This window comes from Larimichthys crocea, chromosome XVI, assembly GCF_000972845.2.
Source record: "Larimichthys crocea isolate SSNF chromosome XVI, L_crocea_2.0, whole genome shotgun sequence".
Taxonomy (NCBI): Eukaryota; Metazoa; Chordata; class Actinopteri; family Sciaenidae; genus Larimichthys; species Larimichthys crocea.
Window position 1 is genome coordinate 11,861,227 of NC_040026.1, and position 22,092 is coordinate 11,883,318.

Consider the following 22,092-nt stretch of genomic DNA (forward strand, 5'->3'; position numbering starts at 1 on the left):
CATCACAGTCAAGTCAGTGTCAGACAATCCTGTTGACTTCAGCCCCATGGTACAGGAATAACGTGAATTCATAATATGGCATAAAATGTGCCATAGGTCTATTACCTGACATCCTGTAGGTGGACTGACACACAAATCAAACAAACCACTGCAGACTTCAATTCAACCTTTATTATCTTGTTCTTTTCCGCTTTAAATTAATTTCCTCTCCTTTTTGTAACATCTGAAATAAACGAAAACATCCTGAACAGGAGTGATAATAAAGACTGACTTAATTTAAATTGATACATAATAACAAAAAAAAAAAACAAAAACAAAAAAACAGTAAAATATAACAGGTAATGTCTTTAACGTGTCTGTAAAACACTGTTCCAGCTCAGCTTGGTATGGTAGGATTTGGCATCTTATAGAAATGCCTTCAGTTGGTTGCTTCGTCTTAAAAACAAAATTTTCTCTTATTGCATTTGGCAGAAGAAGAAAAAAAAAATACAAACAGGAACAAAACGCTGCTAAAAAACACAACTTAAGAGACATATGCAATAGTGCCAATGTTTTTGAACTTTTTAGCTATCACAATATCCAGACGGTCAAGCACGCAAACATGTACACATCCACACACACACTCCCTTTCTCTCAAATGCAAGCTGTCAGATTAACATCAATTCACTTCCCTGACTGGAGCAGATAAGTGTTCAAAAGCAAGCGCACACACACTCACACTCACTCAGACAAACACACACAAAACATTTCTCATGAATCTCTCGTGGACAAGAAAGAAAGAAACATTCAACATTGTAGCAATAACACAGACACTCCCGATATCGTCGTCATCATCTTCATCGTCACATCCTCCTCCATTCGGTCATACTGTCATCACTCCTTTCATGCACACACAGGCAGGCAGGAGGGCACCTTGTACAGCGAGTAAATAAGTGATCATAGTCATTATTAACATCATGACAATATATAATAACCAACTTGTTTTCTCGAGTAAGAAAAAATACAATAGCGAGGTCAGTGTTTGAAGGGCAAAAAAAAAAAAAAAAGGACATCTCTGGATTTCCACAAAGTTTCACACATTTCTCTTTTCTTTTAAAACAGAAAGAAAAAAAAGAAACAACCAACGTACATCAACAAGGAGTTACAATTTTGCTTGTCAAATATAAGAGCAGTGTGTAACTGATGAGAAGGTGTGATGCTGCTGACATGGCGGGCGGGTGGCCGCTGGGTGTTAGCCAAGGCCACTGCTGTTGTAACATTTAGTCATCCTGTAAGGTCTGTGTAGTTGTGTTGTAGCTCTGTTTCAAAAAATGGAGGGATTTGTGGAGGATGTGTCAACAACAAACCCAGAGGCATATAGTGCAAGTTTGGCTAATGTTGTTTTCGTTGGTTCTTTTTTTTTTTTTTTTTTTTTACCCTGGGTCCCATGTTGATGGCATATTTCCACCAAGGTAGAGGAGGTGTCGGTACCTACTTAAAAACGCTCTCCTTTTCCAGACCTCAAAGGTTGCTGATCGTCCGTTTGACTCAGTAGTGTGGCGCTTTTTCCCAAATTTTCTACAAACTCCAGATCCTTCCCCACTCTCAAGCTTCCAAGCGTTGAGAACTCAGAAGTACGCCAGCCAGGTCTACGAGGGCTCAGTCTGCAAGTCTGAATTTTGAGATTCGACCATTAAATAGTAATACAAAAGAAAAAAAAAAAATAACTGTGGCACACTAAAAACAGCAATAGCTAAACTTGTTGACATGTACGACTCTGGCTGAGCCTGTCTACAGTGCATGCCTGAGTGATCGGGTCTCTGAATGCAGATGGTGGGATTTGGAGTAAAAAGACAAAAGAGCTATCCAGTTGAGTCCTAAGAGTTTAATGGATTTCACCTTTTTCCCCCGGTTCAAGTTTTACTGTTGTCTTCATTTAAAGTTAAGCGGCTTAATGTGTATGTGTGAAAACAATGTGTGTATGTACTGCATGTAGCCTGTGTGTAGTATGACTGTTGAGTGTCTGCGTGTTGGGTGACCAGTGTAGCTTTAATTCATGTCATCTCTACGTGTAAATAAATACAGAGTGTGACATATGTATTATAACTTGGGTGTGTGTGTGTGTATATGTATATGTATGTGTCTGTGTGTGTATATGTGTGTATATGTATGTGTGTCTCAGTCGGCCCCTCAGATAGAGTCGGTCCCCCCGCCCAGCAGGTCCCCTGGCAGCAGTGAGGCAGGGCTGCCCATCTGGTGACGATCCTCAAGTGCCGGGGAACCCCAGAGGCTAGTGCTGGGGTACCCTGCCCCGCTCATCCCGCCCATTCCGCCCCACAGACCCTGCCTTCCAGCCTCCACGGCTCCTCCACCGCCCACCCCGGTCCCGTTGCTGCTCCACTGGGCAAAGATGCCTAGCCCGGGCCCCTGGGTGACAGACTGGTCCGATGAGCTGCCTGTGCTGTCCAGACTCTGCCACCCAGAGCTGGAATGCCCGACTCCTCCATTTCCTGCTCCTCCGGCTGTGGAACCTCCTTCTACTCCTCCTCCTCCTGCTCCTCCCCCACTGCTGCCTCCTGCTCCACCTCTCTCGCAGCTACCTCCGTTGCCACTAGCCCCCACCGCGGAGGCTGCCGTAGCCCCGGAGCCTGCAGAGCCGGCTGTCGTTCCTGCGGCCCCTGCTCCTCCTGCCTGGGAATGTGCAATGTAGCGAGCCACATCCTCCTCGCTCACAAACTCCGCCAAGATGGTGGTGTTACCCAGAACACACCTGGTATAAACAGAAGAGTAATGTATGGATTTTTAAATTTCAAAAGACATGCTGTAAAAACATGTGATGTGTAAAACGTCTGCTACCAGTTCATTTAAAGCTCAATAATTAATGTTATATCTCATTTACTTCATCTGAACAAACACAGAAAAGTGACTTTATGGTTTTACAGGGGTGATGTGCCAGAGTGACTTCCTGAAGTCTCTCCTGGTTGCCTGGTAACCAGTCCATGTCAGGAAACAATATATCGTTACAATATATTTTTACATATCGGTTTTTGTAGGGATTAAACAAACGAGACGCGTGTTCTTTAATTAATGAGCTTTATACAAGCGACTGGTCTCTACATATTATAAAGATGTTACCACAACAACAGACTGAGTCTTACATGTGGAGTGCGCTCTGGGCCTTGGCTGCCTCCTGTTTGGAGCTGTAGCGAATTAGAGCAGTGCCCTGGGTCAGACCAAGGTGAAAAGTCAGCAGAGGGCCGTGCTGCATGCAGATGGTCCTTAGAGTGGAGCCATCAATCTGCGGGAATATGAAAAATGGACGATGGTGTACTTAATGCAATGGTTATCAAATATAGAGCACTGTTTCTTTGTGCCACTACTTTCTTGTGCATGATTGTGCTACAGTTACAGGTCAAGCATTTAAAAAAACTAATCTAAAAAAACATTTTCCTCCACAGTAGTTTTAGTAGTTTTTGTAAAGTGTGTTTACCTGTGGCGTGAGGTTGCTGAGCACCAACCAGCAGCTTTCCCGAGAGCTGCCGTCACTCCAGGTTGAGCCTGCAGAGAGAGCAAACAGAAAAGTAAGGGACAGTTTTCCACATTTCCTGTAAACACAATCCCACTCTGTTCTTCCCCCGTGGCTTCTCAAACGTAATAAATGATGAATAACTTGGCTCGGCTGCTCTTCCAAATCAAATATAAATGGACTCCTAATTTCAAAAGGCCACTCTGTTGTATCCCAGAAGTCAGAGCCAGTTGTTTCATCTTCTGTGTACATTTAAATTAGCTAAATATTTTAACACGTACTATGCCTGAATGACGAATAACGGGACAACACAGAAACAACATGAAAAATGCATCGGGACATTACCAGTGGTGCTCGAGCCACCGCCCCAGCCGCGGCCGGCCAATCGAGGGGCTCCACCGGACCAAGGCGAAGGTGATGGCTGCTTTTGACTGGCTAGTCCTGGAGGTGGTCGGGACAGCTGGGCTTGGCTGCTGCCACGGTTGGCTTTCCAGGACTTGTGTCCAATGGGCTCTGGGGGCCAGCTGGTCTTGTAGTCTGTGTACTTTGCTAGAAGGCAGCAGAAAAGTGAATGAGGGTATGGAGGGGTAAAAAGTAAGACGCAACGCTACTAATGCTGTTACTAAGAAAATCCAGATGCTTAGCGATTAGGACAAAGTTCAAGACTGCTCACAAAGTGCAATTATTAAGATGTAAAACCCATTCCTGAAGGAGAAGCCATCAGGGCAGCACACTATATCTACTGTGACTCTCTTGTTCTCTTGATAAATAACTTCATCCCTCAGAATGATACATGAGACACACTCTTCTCCAGCATTGTATTTCTATTATATTGATTTATATTGTAACTAGAGAATGTTTGACATTTATGCTTTAAAAAATGATAAATAATCAGTTGTTATAGAGTTGTAGATTCATTCTTGAGTAGTTAATCAATCTATGAGCGTTTGTGTGTGGTTACCTGAGTTGTGTGCGTTGTTGAGGGGACTGTCTGAGGCACTGTAGGGCCAGGCACCAGGTGAAGGCAGCAAGGTGTTGAGGGGAGGGGTGGAATCTGCAAACAAAGGCACAGATGAAGTATGTTATTCATTGTTATAAAATGGCTGATTAACAACTGTTCCAACAGACAGAATCCATATACATTTCGTCTTTTCTTTTAGCAGCTGACAATGGACTCTGCACAGCAGACATTCTGACATGTCATGGCAGGAAACTCACAGGTGTATTAGTAATTACAGCGCTTCACTATTGGGACACTTAATTGAACTGAGCAGGTGTTACTGTTATTAAGTCCACCTGTGTTTCTCCTGCTGTGACATGTCAAAATATCTGCTGTGCAAATCAGTCCACAGCTGAAGCTGTACCTTTGCTTAAATATATATTTAAAGTGAATACAGGTCAAATGATGGGGTATAATGGCTCAAAACCCCCTTCCCCCCTTTAAAAACCCGTCCTTTCTGTAACATGGTATCAAATGCCATAAAACAACAAGGTAAACTGAAAAGACACAAACGTTACACACTTTATGTTAAGTGAAATAATGAGGCAGCAGAGCTGTTAAATGCTTACCAGTATTATCTTGTAATAACTGGTGCTCAGTATCATTGAGGTTGGGGGACACTGCGTTTCCCATCATGCTCCCTGGGGTCATGTAGGGGTCAGATTCAGGGTCGACACGGTCAATTCCCTTCCAGGGCACACCGGGCTGGAACTCTGAAGGAAACAAACGTGGTTGGTTATAGCCACTTTTTTCCAGACATTCAACAGCAGACAAATGATTTCTTCTCCTTTGATCTTATTTTAAACACGTGGTGTAGCTCTGGTTATTGCTTCAACTAGAACTTGTCACTAACCAGGGGGCCAGCTCGGTGTGTTGGTAGGCTTGGTACCCATCTTGTTGCCAGGAGTGCGATGCCAGTTGTCACTCAGCCCGTCTCCAACCATCATTTCGTACTGAGAGTAGGGCGAGCCCCCCGGCATTTTCATGGGGGTGACAGGACCTGGAGAGGTGATGATAATATATGTTACATCACTGAACAACAGATGGTTCACCTTAATATGCGACTTCACATCTAATCCCATTAACACTATCTGCCTCAACACCCTCTCGTTCCTCGTCTTATAAAACACTCAGTCTCACCATTTTTGTGGAATGCGTTCTCAGGTGAGGAGGTGTCTGGAGAAGAGTGTCCCTCCATCATCCATTTGAAGCGGGACTGCTGACCCCCTAGATCCTTCATGCCTCCAGGCCCTCCCACCACAGAGCCGCCAAGGTCCAGACCTGGGAGGTTCACTCCAGAACTAAACCCTGCTCACACAAAGAGTTACAAAGAACAGACAAAAACATGAAGAGGGTTTTAACATTCATCTAGTTCAAGGATGACGCTACAAAATAATATAACATGGCCACCTGCACTAAAATAATTAACAGAAAAAATACTAAATTAAATGTGGCCTAACACATCTCTGTGAAATGTATTGCATTGCATTTTGAGCTTATGTTCCACAAGTGTCTTTTCATGAATAACACTGGCCCAGGAACAATGGCTCACCGGAGTACGGTCCGAGAGTTTTCTGGTGCAGGTCAGCCACAGATCCTGCCAGGCTTGGGTGGGGCAGGGGATCAGCCCCAGGCAGTTTGGGACCCCCTCCGCCAATTCCACCATGGTGGGAGGGGGAGAGTTTGGAGCTGCCGCCTAAACCCCCGACCTGCTGCTGCTGCCTCTGCTGCTGGAGCACAGCCATGATCCTGGCCAGCTGAGGAAACACAACAACAAAAATAAGAGTCAGCGGCTGGAAGAAGGAGGTAAAGAAACAACAAAAGAGCGAGTGATGTTTGTGTGTACCTGTTGAGGGTCAGCCTGTTGCCGCACGTTTGGTGTGAACTTCCTCTGGTTTTGCAGTAGCTGCTGTTGTGGCTGCTGCTGCTGCTGCTGCTGGAGGAGGAGCTGATAAGCCTGAATGAACACAGCCGGGAAAAAAACAAAAAGGAGGAGTGAGACTGCAACAGTGAAAAAAATGCACTCTGCAAAATCGTTTTCAACAAACACGTGTGTCAACTGAATGCTATGCAAGACTGAGTCAGTCCGTTTTTGGCTCCAATGGGAGGCAACTGTCATTAACTAAATATTTGGCCGGTTAATCAGAGCTCAAGTTTGTTAAAAACATTTGCATCACATTGTGTGTCCATGTGTGTACACAATGCACAATCACATGTCTGATAGGCGTTTCCTTATTTTTCACCCTGCAGAGGTTTTCAAAGAAGTGTGGTGCTTCTTCTTCTCACCAGTTGGAACTGTATCTGAGGTGGGTAGATGCTGCTGAGCATGGCAATATGCTGTGGGGACAGCTGTGGAGGGAACACACCTCCCCCCAACCCTGCCACTCCTCCCACGCCGCCAACACCTCCCACGCTCCCGCTGGGAGGGGGCATCTGCTTCAGCACAGAGCCTGGCACCTGGAGACAGACAGACAACGGCAGGAAGGCACACCTGTTACCACAGAAACATCGTGGTGCCGTAACCACTAGCAACCACATTAGCTGCTTCTGCCCGATTAACATTGATTGTCTTTCATGTTCTCATTAACTGGTGTTAACAAGTGACTCGACACAAGTGAGTGGATGAAATTGATTCACTTCCTGGAAAAGACATGTGTTTGACTTTGTATTCTTTAGAAGGAGGCAGGGAAACATGATCAATGTTGTCTTGAGGACTGATTATGCACTCTGGGGGCCGCACTGACTAATAGACGCCATGCACACAGCCAGCAGGCCGTGCTGTGTACGCTCGCAGAATGAAGGATCACACAGTTACACACCACGTCAGATTGTTCACAGCACAAACACAAAGCCTGTGAAGTACGTAATTGACCTCAGACAAGACCCTGGATACATTGGGCGGTCTGACACCAGCTAACCGTAACAATGCTGAAATTACGCACACAGGGAAGAATGTGGAGGTTGGCATGGGAACAAGTTAAAGACATGTCCAAGATGAAGAAATTCTGCTTTTGATTCGTTACAAGGCAGAAAAAATAAACAGTAAAGATGACTCACCCCCAAAACCAACGCTGCTTTACACAGGCAACCCACATACTTCCTGCGTCACTGCTAAGTGTGAAGAATACTGACGACAGAATAAAAGCTAAAGCATTAGTAGTACCTGAGGTGACAGGAACTGATGAGGCACTTGCGCTCGTATCCCTGGGGATTGGTTTATGGATGGGACACTTGGCTGGTGTCTTGACTGAGCCATCCCTCCACCACTGCCAAAGATACTGTGACCGCCCTGTGACGGAAGATTAGAAAACTAAACCTTAGACGGCTCATAAGAGGTGAGACACATACATGAAAAACATGCAGATCATGGGAGACTGGACAAGGAATACTGGGGGGTATAACTGTATGATTGTCTGGAAGAAGTTAGTGTAAAGATGGTAGGACGGAAACAAGAGGAGCGGTTATCTTACTTGTCTAAAGGGGATAGTGTGGTTGAAGAGGGAATGGGGCTTGTAGACAGTGGGTGGTGAGTACAGAGAGCAAGGACCCTCCTCCCCAAGGCACCAATCCTGATTGGTCAAAGGCAAGGTCTGTCACAGTGACAGCCAATGGGAGACCAATGTGAGTGGTGGTGAAGAGGGAGGGACGGGGGAGAAGGTTGAGACAGGGAGAAACAGGGAAGAACAAGAAGACAAGGTAGAGCCACAAGAGGAAATAAAGAACAGTGAGAAAGGACACAATGTTATCTAGACATGAGAAAGACATAAGACACAAAGACTGCTAAAGGCGGTGGTGAGACATTACCTTGTCATAGTAGGAACCAACATCCCCAGGTGTTGCCTCTTTGGAAACAGGTGGACGATAAGCCATCCCCCCACCTCCTCTTCCTCCCTTCCTCATATCTCCATTGTAATCGTTCATGCCCATGCTTCTTTTCTCCACATCTATCTTCTTGTCCTGGAGAGAACCTGGAGCCAGGTCAATGTTTGGGCCGCTGGGATCATCGTTCTGTCCAGGCGAGAAGGCCACCACCACCACCACCACCACCATCATCATCATCATCATCATCATCATCATGTAGGAAATAACCAACTTGTTAAATGCCTGGACGTTTTGGCTAATAGTTGTGTGGGTACAAAACAAAGCATTTGGAAAAGACATTTCTAATGTTGCTGTGGCGCAATAACTGACTCAGGATCTGAGTAAAATGCTAAGACACGTTCTGCCTTACCAGCAGCCCCATGTTAGAGAACTGTCTGTTGATTGGGCTCATCCAAGAGTCTCCTCCACCAGCCTTCAGTGGACCCTGAGAGACAAAAACAAAGCAGAGCAGAGACAATGATGATTCAAAAGTTCAAGGAGGATTTTAACAGAGAAATTTTAATTCAGATTCGTGGCCCAGTATTGGTATAAATTACATCCACAACTTGATAGGAGACCTGATGTATCCCTTTAAAAATGATTTCCTCATATGAAGGTTGCAGGCCACAAATGTTGTGTGATTTGTATTTTTAATAAATATTTTTTGTACTTTTGCTTTATCAAACCACCCACCTTGTTACTGGGCTTCTTCCCAGCATGACTTTGTCCCCAGCCCCCGTTGCTCCCCTGTCCCCAAGACGAGCCGCTTCCCTGGGAGCCGGTGCTGTTCCACATGCCGCCTCCCTCCTCCTCATCCTCCCAGCTTGAATGACGCGAGGCAGCAACAGAGCCCTCTTTGTCCCCCCAGCCATCTTGCATAGACTTTGAACCTGCAGGAGAGGAGAACACGTGAACTCGAGATCCATTTCTAGGATTTTCTATTAGCGGACTATTAAGCATGCCAATGTCCAAAATGCAATTTTTCACATGGTATGGATACTCCACAGATAACAGCCATCATTCAAATCAAACCACATATGTTTTGGGTTTTATTTAATTTCCTAACCAGATTTGATGGGGTTGGGAGAAGGGTTTCCCCAGCCCGCCGTCTTCCCTCCGGCGTCGTCAGGGTCTCCCCAGCCGGTAGGGGTCTCAGTAGGCTTTCCCCAAGCTGCCGTGCCGTTGTCTACTGTAGGACTAGTTGGAGAAGTACCACCCCAGCCTGACGGACCTTCAGACACACATGGACAACACAGGTCAAGATAGGGAAAAGCCTGGTTGAGACTCACATCGATCAAAAATCAAAGCGTCTTCTCTGCAGTCACAGTATTATCCAGAGAATATTCACAGACAGAAAAATGTGTTTTTCAGCTGTGCTCAGTCGGAGCACCCAAGGAAGCTACAGCACTGTGGCTGACTACTGTTAATGCGGTTTGGAGATGAAACTGCAGAGATGGCAAGCAGGTGGCTGGCTGAAAAACAACTACACCTCTCATGACTCAGTTGTCACTTTGATACACTAAACCTTCACGCTGACCTACATCAGCAGATCAAACACTCCTATAAAATGCAGCTAGAGTGCACTTGTGTTTTTCACTCACTGGTGACAAAGAACAATCGTCAAAATGCTTCAACATCTTTAGCTGTAAAACCGCCACAGGTGATTCAGACAAACTCCAATTTACATGACCTTTAAAAAAAAAAAAAAAACTGCCGGCGTCAGTCAGTTAATTTGATTTCTGTCAGTTTTAACTGAGGTTCAAGAAATGGGTTTGCCAATTGCATTACTTCAGTCACTATATTGTGATCAGATTCAGTGCGTCTTACCCATAGCTGAAGTTTTTCCAGGTCCATGGCCAGTGTTGAAGTCTCTGTTGCCTCCGAGGCCTGCAGCCTGTCTGCTAGGCTGCTGCTGTATTGGAGGTCCCTGCTGTTGCTGTTGTTGCTGTTGCTGCTGTTGTTGCTGCTGCTGCTGTTGTTGTGGTGGCGGCGGCGGCTGTGGCTGCTGCTCCCGCTGCGGAGCTTGAGCCTGACCCTGGCCAAGCGGCTGCTGGCCAGCAGGTGCGCTGTTCTTATCCCACAGGTTGACCGGCTTGTAGTTGTAATGGGTTGGGTCTCCCCATGCTGATGTTCCATCGTCTATCTCATTCTTCCTGCTAATAGACTGCGGCGAGGGTTCCTCCCAGCCGCTTGGTTCAGAGCCATTTCCACATCCTCCAGAGCCGCCAGGAATGGGGCCTGAGGTCCAGCCTGAGCTTTGGTTCTGATTCTGGGCTTGAGAGATGGGTTTCCTCCCCCCGCCCCCTTGCATAGCCCCTTGGTCCAACGCTTGCTGACGCTGTGGATGCTGATTGCGGGGCTGTGATTGTTGCTGTTGCAGTTGTGCCTGCGGGCCTGTGATGGAGCCCGACTGGCTGTTTGGCATCTGGTGCATTTTGTTTCCTCCACTCCAACTTTGATGGGGTTTGGACCCCATGCCCCCAACAACGCCCACCCCCCCTCCTCCACTACCTCCTCCCCCTGTGCCCCCTGCTCCCCAGGTTCTCCTGGGTGCACCATCGTCCCAGCTCCCCCAACCACCCACACCTGAATCCCCACCTGAGTTTCCTCCATTCTTCCTCTCATCCTCCCATCCACCTCCACTATTTGATTTGGACTGTTGCTCTCCCCAGTCCCTACCTGCCCCGACCTTCTGTCCTGATCCCCACCCACCCCCATTCCCTCCCATTTCTTTCCACCCCCCTGACCCTTTCTCCTCCTGACCTCCACCCCAACCTCCACTCACTGGGTCACCCTGTTGCCCAAGATCACCCCATCCTCCTCCATTTCCTCCTCTACTGCTGTCCCTCCATTCCTCTTTACCCCAACCCTTGGCCTCCTGACCATCCCCACCCCCCATCCCTCCTCCACCCCAGCCTGTAGCCTTTGCTTGCTGGCTATGTCCTGGTATTCCCCCTGACCCCATACCAGGTCCTGTTGTGGTTACTGGCCCAGATTGTGAGACGCCAAGATTCCTCATGTTGGGGCCTGAAGATGGTGGAGCTCTCCCAGACAGAGAGGCCCCACTACTGCTACTGTTGCTGCTGCTCTCCCAGCCCTCTCCGGAGGACCCAGCAGATGGAACCAGGGAGGGACTGGCCCCAGGACCCATAGAATCAGTGATTTGGGTCCTAGGTCCACCAGAATACTGAGAAGAACCACCAAGAGAAGATTGGTGTTTCGATGTCGCTGATGATGATCCACCTTTACTTTGTCCTCCATGTTCTTCAAAGTCCCAGGCCGTGTTCTGTCTGATCTGTGTTTGACCCCAACCTGTGTTGGACAGGACACGGGGGTCCAGATCAGACCGGCTGAGCAGGTTCTGTAAGGCAGCTTCAGCATTTGGTGCTGGGCGGCGAGGACGACTGTGACTGCTGTTAGGCCCACTCCCGCTTCTGGAATTTCCACCGCTGGATGAAGATCCTCCCTGTGCTCCCTGTCCTTCTCCACCCGCACCCCATTCCCCTGTGTCACCCTCTCCTTTCTGATTGTCCCATGCTCTGGTCATAGTGGTGGCTGTTGAGGAAGATGAAGAGGTGGCAGGGGGATTTCCAGCTGTGCTGCCCCCACTACTGCTGCTGTTACTGCTGCAGGCTCCACCCATTCCCTCACCTCCTGGATTAGCTCCACCAATACCAGTGGAGCTCCCACCCCAATCACCACCAGAAACTCCTCTCTCACCTCCTGCTCCTGATGACCCCCACCCTCCCTGAGATACCCCGGAGGTTTGACTACCGTTTCCCCCAGTTCCAGCACTGCCCCAAGCATTAACCCCACTAGTGGAACTCGGATAGCCCCAACTCGAAGTCCCATTATCTCCTTCAGCAGCTCCGAATCCCCCTGTGCCACCTGCTCCACCCTCCCATCCATCAGTCCTTGAGGCACCCGTTTTGGAGTTAGCTGCAGGGTAAGAAGGCTGGCCTCTCCACGAGGAGGCAAGGCTGTGGTCTCCCACACTCATCTCACCTCCTCCCACACCACGGTCCATTCCTCCCCCAATCCCTTCACCCCCTGCGATTTTTGGTCCCGCTGATTCGCTGTCCCACTTCCCCCCTCCCATCTCTCTGTCTCTGGATTGCATTTGGTGAAGTTGGCGCTGATGGGTGCTTGATTGATTCACAGATAAAGGTGGGTGACCCCCGAGCACCCCGACTGCCCCACCTCCCAGCCCCAGGCCAAGGGAAGCAGAGTTGTTGGCAGACAAAGACCCTCCAGGGCCCTGGTGATGGAAGGAAGACTGACCTCCTTCCCCTGCAGCAGCGGGCCCATCCTGCTGCACCAGGGCAGGCCAGGCCGAAGGGTTGGCATTTGGATTGAAATTGGCACCTGGAATCCCACTGCTGCCGTCGACGGGGCCACTGGCGTCATGACTCCCTGGCACAGCGGAGGCTTTGGAAAGTGAGGAGGGCTGTTGTAGCAGAGGCCCAGCTGTAGCTGCTGCATTCCCTCCTACAAGATGACCCTGGGAGGCAGCCATCCCCCACGCCACACCGTTGGACGACTGCATACATTCATTGGGCAAAGAGAACGAGGAAGTGGGTGAGGATTGGTTGCCAGAGGCACTGATGCTGTTCACAGGCATTCCGTTGTTGCTGCTGCCCCCTCCGGACACGGTGAAAGAAGCTCCTCCCCCATCACTCCCAGCGATGCTAGGCCACTCCTCCAGGTCGTTGCCATCGACGATCACCTTCTCCCTGCCCTGAGAGGAGGGCTGGCTGCCTGAGCTCGTCCCCCACATGGAATTTGCATAATTAGAAGTAGTAGTAGAAGCAGCAACTGATGATGAGGTGAGGGCCAATGAGGAGGCAGCTGCACCAGAATCTGAAAAAGTAAATCCCACAAGAGAGAGACTTTAGGGGTCTAAAGAAAGAGATGTTAAAGAAATTATGTAAATAATCTTTGCATAATATATACATCTACAGCATTGCGAACACTTACCTGAAACAGCAGCCATGTTTGCATTGGGGCCATCCCCTGCTCCTCCCCCTCCCAGCAGCATGGAGGACAGTGGCGGCTGACCCCTCTTCAGTAGCACTTTATGGTCCTGCTGGCAGCGGAATCGCGGCGGCACTTCTCTCGGCATGTAGCGCGGTTGCTGCTGAGGCGCCTGGGCTCCGCCTCCGCTACTTGTACTGCCGTTTCCGGCAGCACTGGGGCCGCCAGCGGTGGAGGAAGAAATGGTGGTGGATGTGGGCTGTCCGTTGGCCACCGCCAGGCGCTTGGCATTGTTGCCGCCCTGTGACGGGGTGGCAGCACTGCCAGGGCCCAAGGTGGCTGGGGATGGGGAGGCAGAGGGGGTGGGTCCAGGGCTGGGGGAGGCAGAGCTGCTCTGAGTGGCAGGAGATTGGGCAGACGCCGGCTTGGTCAAGTCTGGCACTGCAGGGAGGAAGGCAGAGAGAGCAATTAAGCATCTTTTTTTTTACCTTTAACATCCTAACAGAGCAATGCACAGTACAGAACAGTGAATGCAAGCAAGACACAGAGCTGGTATTAAGTAGCTAAGAAAAAGCTAAATGTAACAAAGACTTTCCTGATGCAGATGATTGAGGAAAAACATATTTTTTTTGCAAAAGATGGACAGAATTAAATTTTAAAAAAATTAAGAAAAGCAATGCAGTGTTATCTAACATCAAGATGGTCACTGTGCCAGAGGAAAGCCAGAAATACAAAATCCAACAATAACCACAATTAACATCTTCTCATAGTCCATTTGAGCAAAAAAAACAAAACAAAAAAGGCAACTAAAGATCACATGTCCAACAACAGACAGATGACCTTTGGCGAGCACAGCAAACAAACTGATATCTACATCTTAACACACAAACATCACTGTGCTGCTTACCTTTGTTTTTTTGTTCTGTGACCTAAAATGAACAGAAAAACACATTAGTTTCTAAATTATTCTTGAAAAAGCATAAAAGTGAGAAAAAACGACATGCACTGAAGATGAAAAAGAAAGCATAAAAAAGGAGACACCGTGGGGCTGTGATTGTGGTTAGATTAAAAAGAATCTAGGAGTGCCAGGATAATGAGTACATCACTCCTCCAAATCAAGACCTGTAGTTGTTCAGACATGCTACGCCTTCTCCTAACACTAACAAATGTAATCCAAACATTGATGTTGACTGTCATGATTTGGTCTTCCGATTACAGCCATTGCATATTTTCCAAACAATGCAACCTGAAACTGCTCCCAGATCAATAACATTTTTCAGACCTGTGCTCAATGCACGCCTGTTTTCTATGAACAATTATGTTGTTAAAAAAATGTGTCCATTTTAGAACAATAACGCTTTATTCTGAAGCTCCAAAACTCTGAGGAGAATTATAGCAAGTACACAAACGCTTGACATCCCACCAAATATTACCACATGTTAGTACATGTGCCTCCAGTAGGAGGGAGTTAGTCAAGAGTATATTTTCATGTCAAGTTTCCAAATGTCAAAAACTTCTCACGCACACACATCCGGGTCTACCTTTGCACGTTTTATTGTGATTGGCCTGATATTTACATCCAAGAGAGGTTTATTTCTGAGAGAGACTTTCTTTTGGTTTAAACTGCTCATGAATGCAGCCTTAAAATTGTAAAATATGAATACAATAAAATCCTAACTCCCAGAAACACCACAACCTCAAATAAGCAGAAACAGTAGTGCTAAACAGAGAGGGTCAACAATATAGTCAAAAAATGTATATGATTTGTTGTCAAAAGTCCAACACAGATGGAGGAGCTTGTAAGTCAATGCGAACATGCTCACCTTCTGAGAGGCTTCCCTTTTCCTTTTGTCGTCTTTTTTCCTTTTCTTGTCTTCCATGAACTACTGCTCCTGTCCTGATACTCCTTTCTTCTAGAGACAAAAAAAAGAAGATATATTCCAAAATGGGGTCACACATTCACCATTTTAAAATGACTCACCATTTAAAATTGAATAGAAACGAGTGCTTGTTTAGTAGCTTAGACTTAAGACTAAAACACTGCTCAAAAAACATTGACTAATAGGTAGTGATGACAGCAGCAGAAATCACGGGAAACCCGGCATTAGATGGCCACGTGAGCCTCCATCCATCCATGTGTGTGAGCGACAATGGACTGCATGCTTGATTGGATGAATCAGCCATCAGGTGCTAGAGCTAAGAATACTGCTGGACATGTGGGCAACAAACACAGTAATTATCCCCATCATAAGCATGCAGAATACTGTAAGCTGATCACACTGGCAGGTTTAACCAATTTAGATGGTTTGCGAGGGGGGCTCGATTTAGTCTGGCAACTCATCTCGTCAGCAGACTGACTGGATCCGCATGTGGCTACGGGAACCATAACAAGTGACAAACTGAGGGATTTTTGAGACCAGTGCTCGTGCCGTAATGGGTCCAAAGATGGAGGGTGAACAAATCTCTCTAGATTTACAGCTTTAAAGACGAGAAATGCAAACAGGAACATCAAATATTGCATTGTCATTAGGACACTAAACACAGGAGCAGGCTGTCGTGGACAAATATGATAAAGATATGGACTGTAATGCCATTTTAGACATTTATTCAAATGAAAGAGCTATTAGTAATGTAGTTATGATAGTCAAACAGATAAAGGCATTCATTGCCCATTGAACTTTGCTTTCACAGGAGCACAGGGTTAGAAAACGTAATGTAACATGGCCACAGGCTGAAGACACCAGCAGTGTGTTAGCATGTATCAGTAATCAAACCCCCTTATGTCACCACCACGATCCGCTAATTGACTTAGAAGAGAGCAGACGGTTTAATTGCATAAACCTACTGAACTGCTAAGACCCGTCGGGTGTCTGTGTTTTAGTAGGTTTCGTTTTTGCTCCGTGCAGCTCCAGCAGGCAGCAATCCTGGATCCGCACACGACGAACCTGACATCCGTCCTGAACCGTTTCAGACCACGTACGGGGGCCCGGCGGATCACAAAAGCCAGACCCGATTATCGTGCTATTACGACAGCTCCCCTTCAAACCACTAATGTAAACTACTACCAGCTAACGTTACCTGTACGTGTACGTGTGTGTGTGTGTGTGTGTCCCTGTCTACGTTGTCACAAGCTCATCCGCATTTAGCTGTTAGCTCGCTAACGTTACAGCATTAGGAGCTAAAAATGAAAAGAAAGAAAAAGCCTTCTCGAAAAATCATACACACGTGATTAAGAGTTGCATAAACGAGTTAACTGCTCGGGTTAATAACCAAAACATCCATGTCTTGTAGTTTGTACAGGCGTCAAGTTGAGCAGCTGCTGCTGCTGCTGCTGGTAAAATGTTTCGTCGGTGGCTAACATTAAGGAGTGGTTTCTGCCCATACTTGTAAAATACGCACACAGCTCAGCGCAAACATTGACAAGTTAACACCGCTGACCGACCGTCCGCCGGTATATGTTAGGCAGCTGCTCAGTTTTATGCACACAGCGGTGTTTAATGGCAATTACACCGAGCCAGCTTCAGCTAACACACAAGCACTAATAATGCTACCGAGCGTTAGCCGCAAGGAGCTAGGCTAACGGCGTTAGCTTGAGCCACAAAACGCAGCGACTTGTTAACACATAAATATATATATATTATATGTCATTTAGCATGCACACAGAATAATAAACGTTCAAACGCTTGGAAATCCTCCCGAGCTGCTCGCGTTACTCACCTCAGGAATCACATATGAAGAAAAAGCTAGCGTGCTAGCTAGCTTAGCTAAAGTGCTTCAGTGCGATTATTTTTTCCTTTTCGCTTTTTGAGGCATTCGTCGAGAAAAGAAAACAGCGCGGAGCCTGAGCGGAGAGTCAAGTAAGAGGCGGACGATGGAGAGAGAAAAAACACAACAAAACAAAAACACACGCGTAACAAGCTACTGGTTCGTAAGTAAGTACTAACGTTGTAATAGTGTAAACCCTTGAATGTGCAGAAGAATTTAAATTTCAAAGCGCTGTGGAGTCAGTCGGTTGACGGGCGGCCATTTTGCTGCTCAGCATGAAGCGTCTCCCAATGGCCAGTCTGTGGCAGCTGCGTGGAAGCTCTGTGAGTGGCTGGCTGCTACCGGGAGGGATGCATTAAAAAAAAAAAAAAAACGCATTTTGACCTTCATAAACTTCTGACAGTCCAACTTAGCACCGCTGTGCATGTGCACAGCCTTCCGATATTACGCATATTTAAAAAGTGAAGCCATAACTCAAGTCACAAGTTCAAACATACTTTTTTTTTTGCAGCATGCCGCCCAAAAAGAGAGCAACGAGAAAAAGGAAAAGCGAGGAGGTTTTGGAAGGAGACAACACCGAGGAGGCAGGAGACAGGAGGAGGAAGCACCGTGCGAATAAGAAATACATTGGAGCTCATGTTGGCATCCAAGGTGAGTCCTGCTCTCCAATAAAAAAAAAGTAATCAAAGCACACACTCACTCACAGTCAGTGATGTTGTGGGGGTGCAGAAGGAGGATGCTGTCCAAGGTGCGGGCTATCTTGGACTATGACTCCCACCCACTACATGAGGTGCTGGGCAGACTCAGGAACACCTTCATTCAGAGACTGCTGGCTCCACAGAGAGACACAAGAAGTCTTTCCTACCTGTGAGCATCAGTCTCTACAACTCCTCCCTCAAAATATCACACACTCCAAGTCAAGTCCAGTAGCCATCGAACTGGCTTGTGCAATAAATAAGTGCAAATTTCTCATGCATGCATGCTGCACTTTATACAATCAGTGTCTATTCTCTCTCTGTATAGTCTCTCAAAGACTAAATTCTTTATAAGGTTTTAGATTTACATATCACATAGTTCACTGTTACTTGTTTTTTTATTTTACTGTTACTTGGTTTTTATTTAACTGTTGTGTGTTGTGTGTATATAGTGTTAAAATAGGATATCGTATAGGTGTATATTGTTATATTTTTGTTTCTTGCTTTTGTTTTCGTGCTATCATTTACTATCTCACTTACCGTTTGGGAGCTGCTGTAACAAACTATCATTTACTATCTCACTTACCGTTTGGGAGCTGCTGTAACAAAAGCAATTTCCCTGCAGGGATTAATAAAGTTTCTGATTCATGTGCTCTCTCTTTAATGTGCCCCCCCAGGTGGGATATGGAAAGCAGTGGAGTCCTGCACAGAGATGGGTGGCTGCAGTTTCGCCCTGTTTCTAGGCTCCCAGCGCTCATGGAAGAGGCCTGCACTGGACCCGAAAGCTGCAGCCAAGTTTCAGGAGCAATGTTCCCTCCAGGAGTTTGACCCAGCTCACATCCTGCCTCACGGGTCCTACCTGATGAACTGTGGATCGCCTAAAGAGGGTTTGTTAAGGCGCTGATGGATTATGTCCTTGACTTTTCTCCCTCAGTGACTTACACTGGTTATTTCCTCTTCTCATCTCTCTTCTGACAACCTCCTCTGGTTTGTGTACCATGTTGCACCCAGATGTGTTTGAGAAGAGCCAGGCCATGCTGGTGGATGAGCTCAGCCGCTGCAGCCTCCTGGGTCTAAACCTCTACAACTTTCACCCTGGTTCCTCCCTGGGCTCTATCACCACTGAGCAGTGTATGGACAAGATAGCAGGAGCCATTAACCACGCTCACAAGCAAACACCAGATGTGGTTACAGGTACAAGGGGTGGGCACAATAACACCCTGCACTATGTAACAGCTCCATGTTTGTTGAGACTGTCAGAGGCGTTGATATGTACATGAGGTTTAAATGTTCTGTGATGATGAGGGTCAATCTGCGACTACTGTTAGTAGTGGTAGATCATTTTAAGACTTGTCTCCTTGCTGTGTTACATAATTTTGCTGTAACTGAGATTTTTGCATCTGCAATTCACAGAAAGGACTACCGTAAAGCATAATTACAAAGGCCGCTGCTCCAATTAGGTATATTGAGTTGAATTAGCAGTGTTAGAATCACTATTAGAAAAACAAATGAGTTTCCAAGAAAGACAGGAACTGAGAGGTACACCGCAACACGCACTGCAAAATGATGTAATGTGGCAAGAGGAAGAAATATGAAAAACATATTCACACGTCTCAATGAACATTATGAGCTTCACTGAAACCAAAGCCAGCGCACACAAATTAAAATCTACAATCATAAAATCACAATTATTGGGTGAATCCATTTGCATGTATTTAATAAAACTGGCCCTAATAGTTCAGTTAGGTTTAATACTGTACTACCTCAAGTCAGTTGCACGTCTTGTACGAAGCCATTTGACCTCAGACTGACTTTTGTATTAATACGTAACTGTCACTTTGCGGAAGTTGCTGCATATGTGACAGTGGTGTTGCATTACTTGTGATTCATGGTACAGACCGCAGACCTTTTGTGACAAGAATACACTGCAGTGGAATGCCTGCAGGAAAAACCCTGAAGCAGTAGCGCAAACCGCCCCCAGGCTGTGCTTCAGGAATGAACAAGAGCAGCCAAACCAATTTTGCATGTGTATCAGGTGTTGTAGTAGATGAGTTGAATGGGTGCGCCGAACTGATGGTGGCTTCTTTTCCTTTTTGCCCTGCATGTGTTCAGTGTTGGAGAACATGAGCGGTCAGGGCAGTACAGTGGGCGGTAAGTTCCCTGAGCTGAAGAGCATCATAGACAAAGTGAGAGACCAGACCAGAGTTGGAGTGTGTCTGGATACCTGCCATGCCTTCGCAGCAGGTGAGTGAAACCTGAGGTTGATCTCTTTGGTCCCACAAAGTCAAAGGAAATCGGTTAAAGTCCCTATCAACAATCTGCATTCAGCACCATTACCTTTACAGTCCACATTTATGGGTGTGTTATGGGTTTATAAACTTAAAATCAGATAGCCACCTATTTAAAGGTTCTCTCTGTAACATTCAGAAAACCCTTGATGATAATGACACATTTTGCCATTGTCCTTTTTTTCTTACACTCTGTAAGCACGAGCATGCATCATCCTGGACATCAGACAAAAGTGACACTGAAATGAGCACTGAAAACTAGATAAGAAATTGCAATCATATTTATTTTTTTTGCACCATTGGCTTGATGACACTGACTGGCTTGCTGTTTGCTAATAACCCCATCAGCCAACACTCCACAGGAAAGCCACAGCCAGCCGCCCAGTTTAGCTTTGGTTACTGTTAGTGAGTTGAGCCCTTCCTTGCATCGCTCTTGGCTTGTAGAAACCAATTGTTATTTACCCCTGTGCTTCGTATAGTTATATCATTTTAAATTTTAAAATCAACACTGTTTGTCTTAATATGCAAGTTAGTATCATGAATCACGTTAGCTAGTGAAGTCATTTGGCAAGTTTTAACAAATCCACCCAAGACACCACTTTATCTAGCCAGCAGTTTGTCCGTGTTCGCAACCACAATACCACAATGTATTTCACATACTTTACATTAATGCTCGCTCTGACTTTGGACTTGGTGTTTAAGAGAACTGGGCAGATTGGATCAAATTTCTGATGAGTGATTTGAGTCATTTCACAGCGGTCGTGAAGCTCAAAAGCATATAAAACTACAGGCCATTAGGACTGCTAGTGTTTTATATTGAAGTCTTGTTTCTTGCCTTGGTAGGCTATGACCTGGCTGCAGAAGGAGGAGTGAAGGCCATGCTTGACAAGTTTGATCAGGAAGTGGGGCTCCACTACCTTAAAGCCATCCATCTAAATGACTCCAAAGGTACGGCCAGGACTTAAACAAAAAAATATCATACACAGATTAACCAGAGGATTTGTTCTTTGAGTTATATTAGCTTTGCAGCTTTTATCACTGTCTCTTCTGGGGTTTTTTTTTTGCAGGTAAACTAGGCTGCAACCTCGATCGCCATGAAGATATTGGTAAAGGTCACATTGGAATCTCTGCTTTCCGCGACATTGTCAATGAGCCAAGACTGGACAACATCCCGCTGATACTGGAGACACCTGGACGGTAAGATAACTGCAGAGACGAGGAGCACAACACATTATCTATTCTGGCTGATGTATATGTTTTCTGGGAATTTAAAGGTCCAGTGTGTCAGATTTAGGGGCCTTTATTTGCAAAATACAGTAGAAATGGAAATAATATTCATCAGTATGTGATCATTAGTGTATTAGTGTGTGGAACGCACTACCAGTTCCTACCAGAGCAGGGGTGTCCCTCCTAGTCACACTGGACCTCGATTGTTTCCCTTATTTGTGAATGGCTTTGGATAAAAGCATCAGCCGAATGACTAAATGTGAATGTAATCCCCTGTGTAACTTTAAAATGAGCCTCTTATATCTATAGACCCTGCCATGTTTCTATAGAAGTAGTTCCAGTCACTGGCTCTAGATTGGACGTTTCACATTTTTGTTTTGCAGCCATTGTAGTTTTTCCGTCACGCGTGGAGGGGGTTGCAATCTATAACTGCACTTCTGGTTGCCACTAGATCCTACACATTGCTCTTCTAAGTGGAGAAAAAAAACATTTATATTGATGTCATTATGAGCCACTGACTTTCAGCTTTAACACGACTGTTATGTCTCTTTCCCACAGGCCAGGATTCGAGTACGCTGAGCAGATTGAACTTCTCTATTCCCTCTGTGAGAAAAAATAGAAACCACTGTCACTGATGATTTGGCACTGTTAAACCGAACCCTGTAAAAACACAGCTCACACGTCTGGTAAAAGTGTTTTGGTAGTTAATCAGCGTGAGAACAGTGTCTTTAAGTTTTGTCTCTGAATGAAAATGAGTTGAATAAAATGTGTTCTAAG

At 46.2% G+C, this 22,092-nt stretch overlaps 2 protein-coding genes across 9 annotated transcripts; one reads left to right on the forward strand and one right to left on the reverse strand.

Moving 5' to 3' along the window:
* Positions 1-149: 149 nt before the first annotated feature.
* tnrc6ba (trinucleotide repeat containing adaptor 6Ba) lies at positions 150-17,427 on the reverse strand. 6 transcript variants are annotated; one of them, XR_002042610.2, is made up of 23 exons: positions 17,058-17,195; positions 15,164-15,253; positions 14,248-14,269; positions 13,344-13,781; positions 10,194-13,226; positions 9,433-9,597; positions 9,060-9,256; positions 8,737-8,811; positions 8,310-8,513; positions 7,976-8,095; positions 7,669-7,794; positions 6,792-6,962; positions 6,352-6,462; positions 6,058-6,262; positions 5,646-5,813; positions 5,359-5,505; positions 5,075-5,218; positions 4,467-4,559; positions 3,851-4,054; positions 3,470-3,537; positions 3,138-3,277; positions 1,475-2,749; positions 150-912 (listed from the first exon to the last, which is right to left on the reverse strand). XR_002042610.2 is itself a non-coding variant. In XM_019269544.2 (22 exons), exons 2-22 carry the CDS (start codon positions 15,218-15,220, stop codon positions 2,170-2,172), a joined length of 6,468 nt encoding a protein of 2,155 aa, XP_019125089.2. In that variant the 5' UTR covers positions 15,221-15,253; positions 17,285-17,427; the 3' UTR covers positions 157-2,169. The 6 variants fall into 6 exon arrangements, 5 of the variants coding, with proteins under 5 accessions (XP_019125089.2, XP_019125087.2, XP_019125086.2 ...); XM_019269544.2 differs by lacking the exon at positions 17,058-17,195 and adding an exon at positions 17,285-17,427 and having other exon boundaries at positions 157-2,749; XM_019269542.2 differs by having other exon boundaries at positions 212-2,749; positions 15,164-15,250.
* On the forward strand, positions 16,264-22,092 carry si:ch211-141o9.10 (probable endonuclease 4). Of its 3 annotated transcripts, none has more exons than XM_019269547.2 (8): positions 16,264-16,393; positions 17,617-17,756; positions 18,478-18,687; positions 18,812-18,994; positions 19,913-20,044; positions 20,932-21,036; positions 21,156-21,285; positions 21,874-22,092. In XM_019269547.2, exons 2-8 carry the CDS (start codon positions 17,618-17,620, stop codon positions 21,932-21,934), a joined length of 960 nt encoding a protein of 319 aa, XP_019125092.2. In that variant the 5' UTR covers positions 16,264-16,393; position 17,617; the 3' UTR covers positions 21,935-22,092. The 3 variants fall into 3 exon arrangements, with proteins under 3 accessions (XP_019125092.2, XP_019125090.2, XP_019125091.2); XM_019269545.2 differs by having other exon boundaries at positions 16,282-16,420; XM_019269546.2 differs by lacking the exon at positions 16,264-16,393 and adding an exon at positions 17,132-17,272.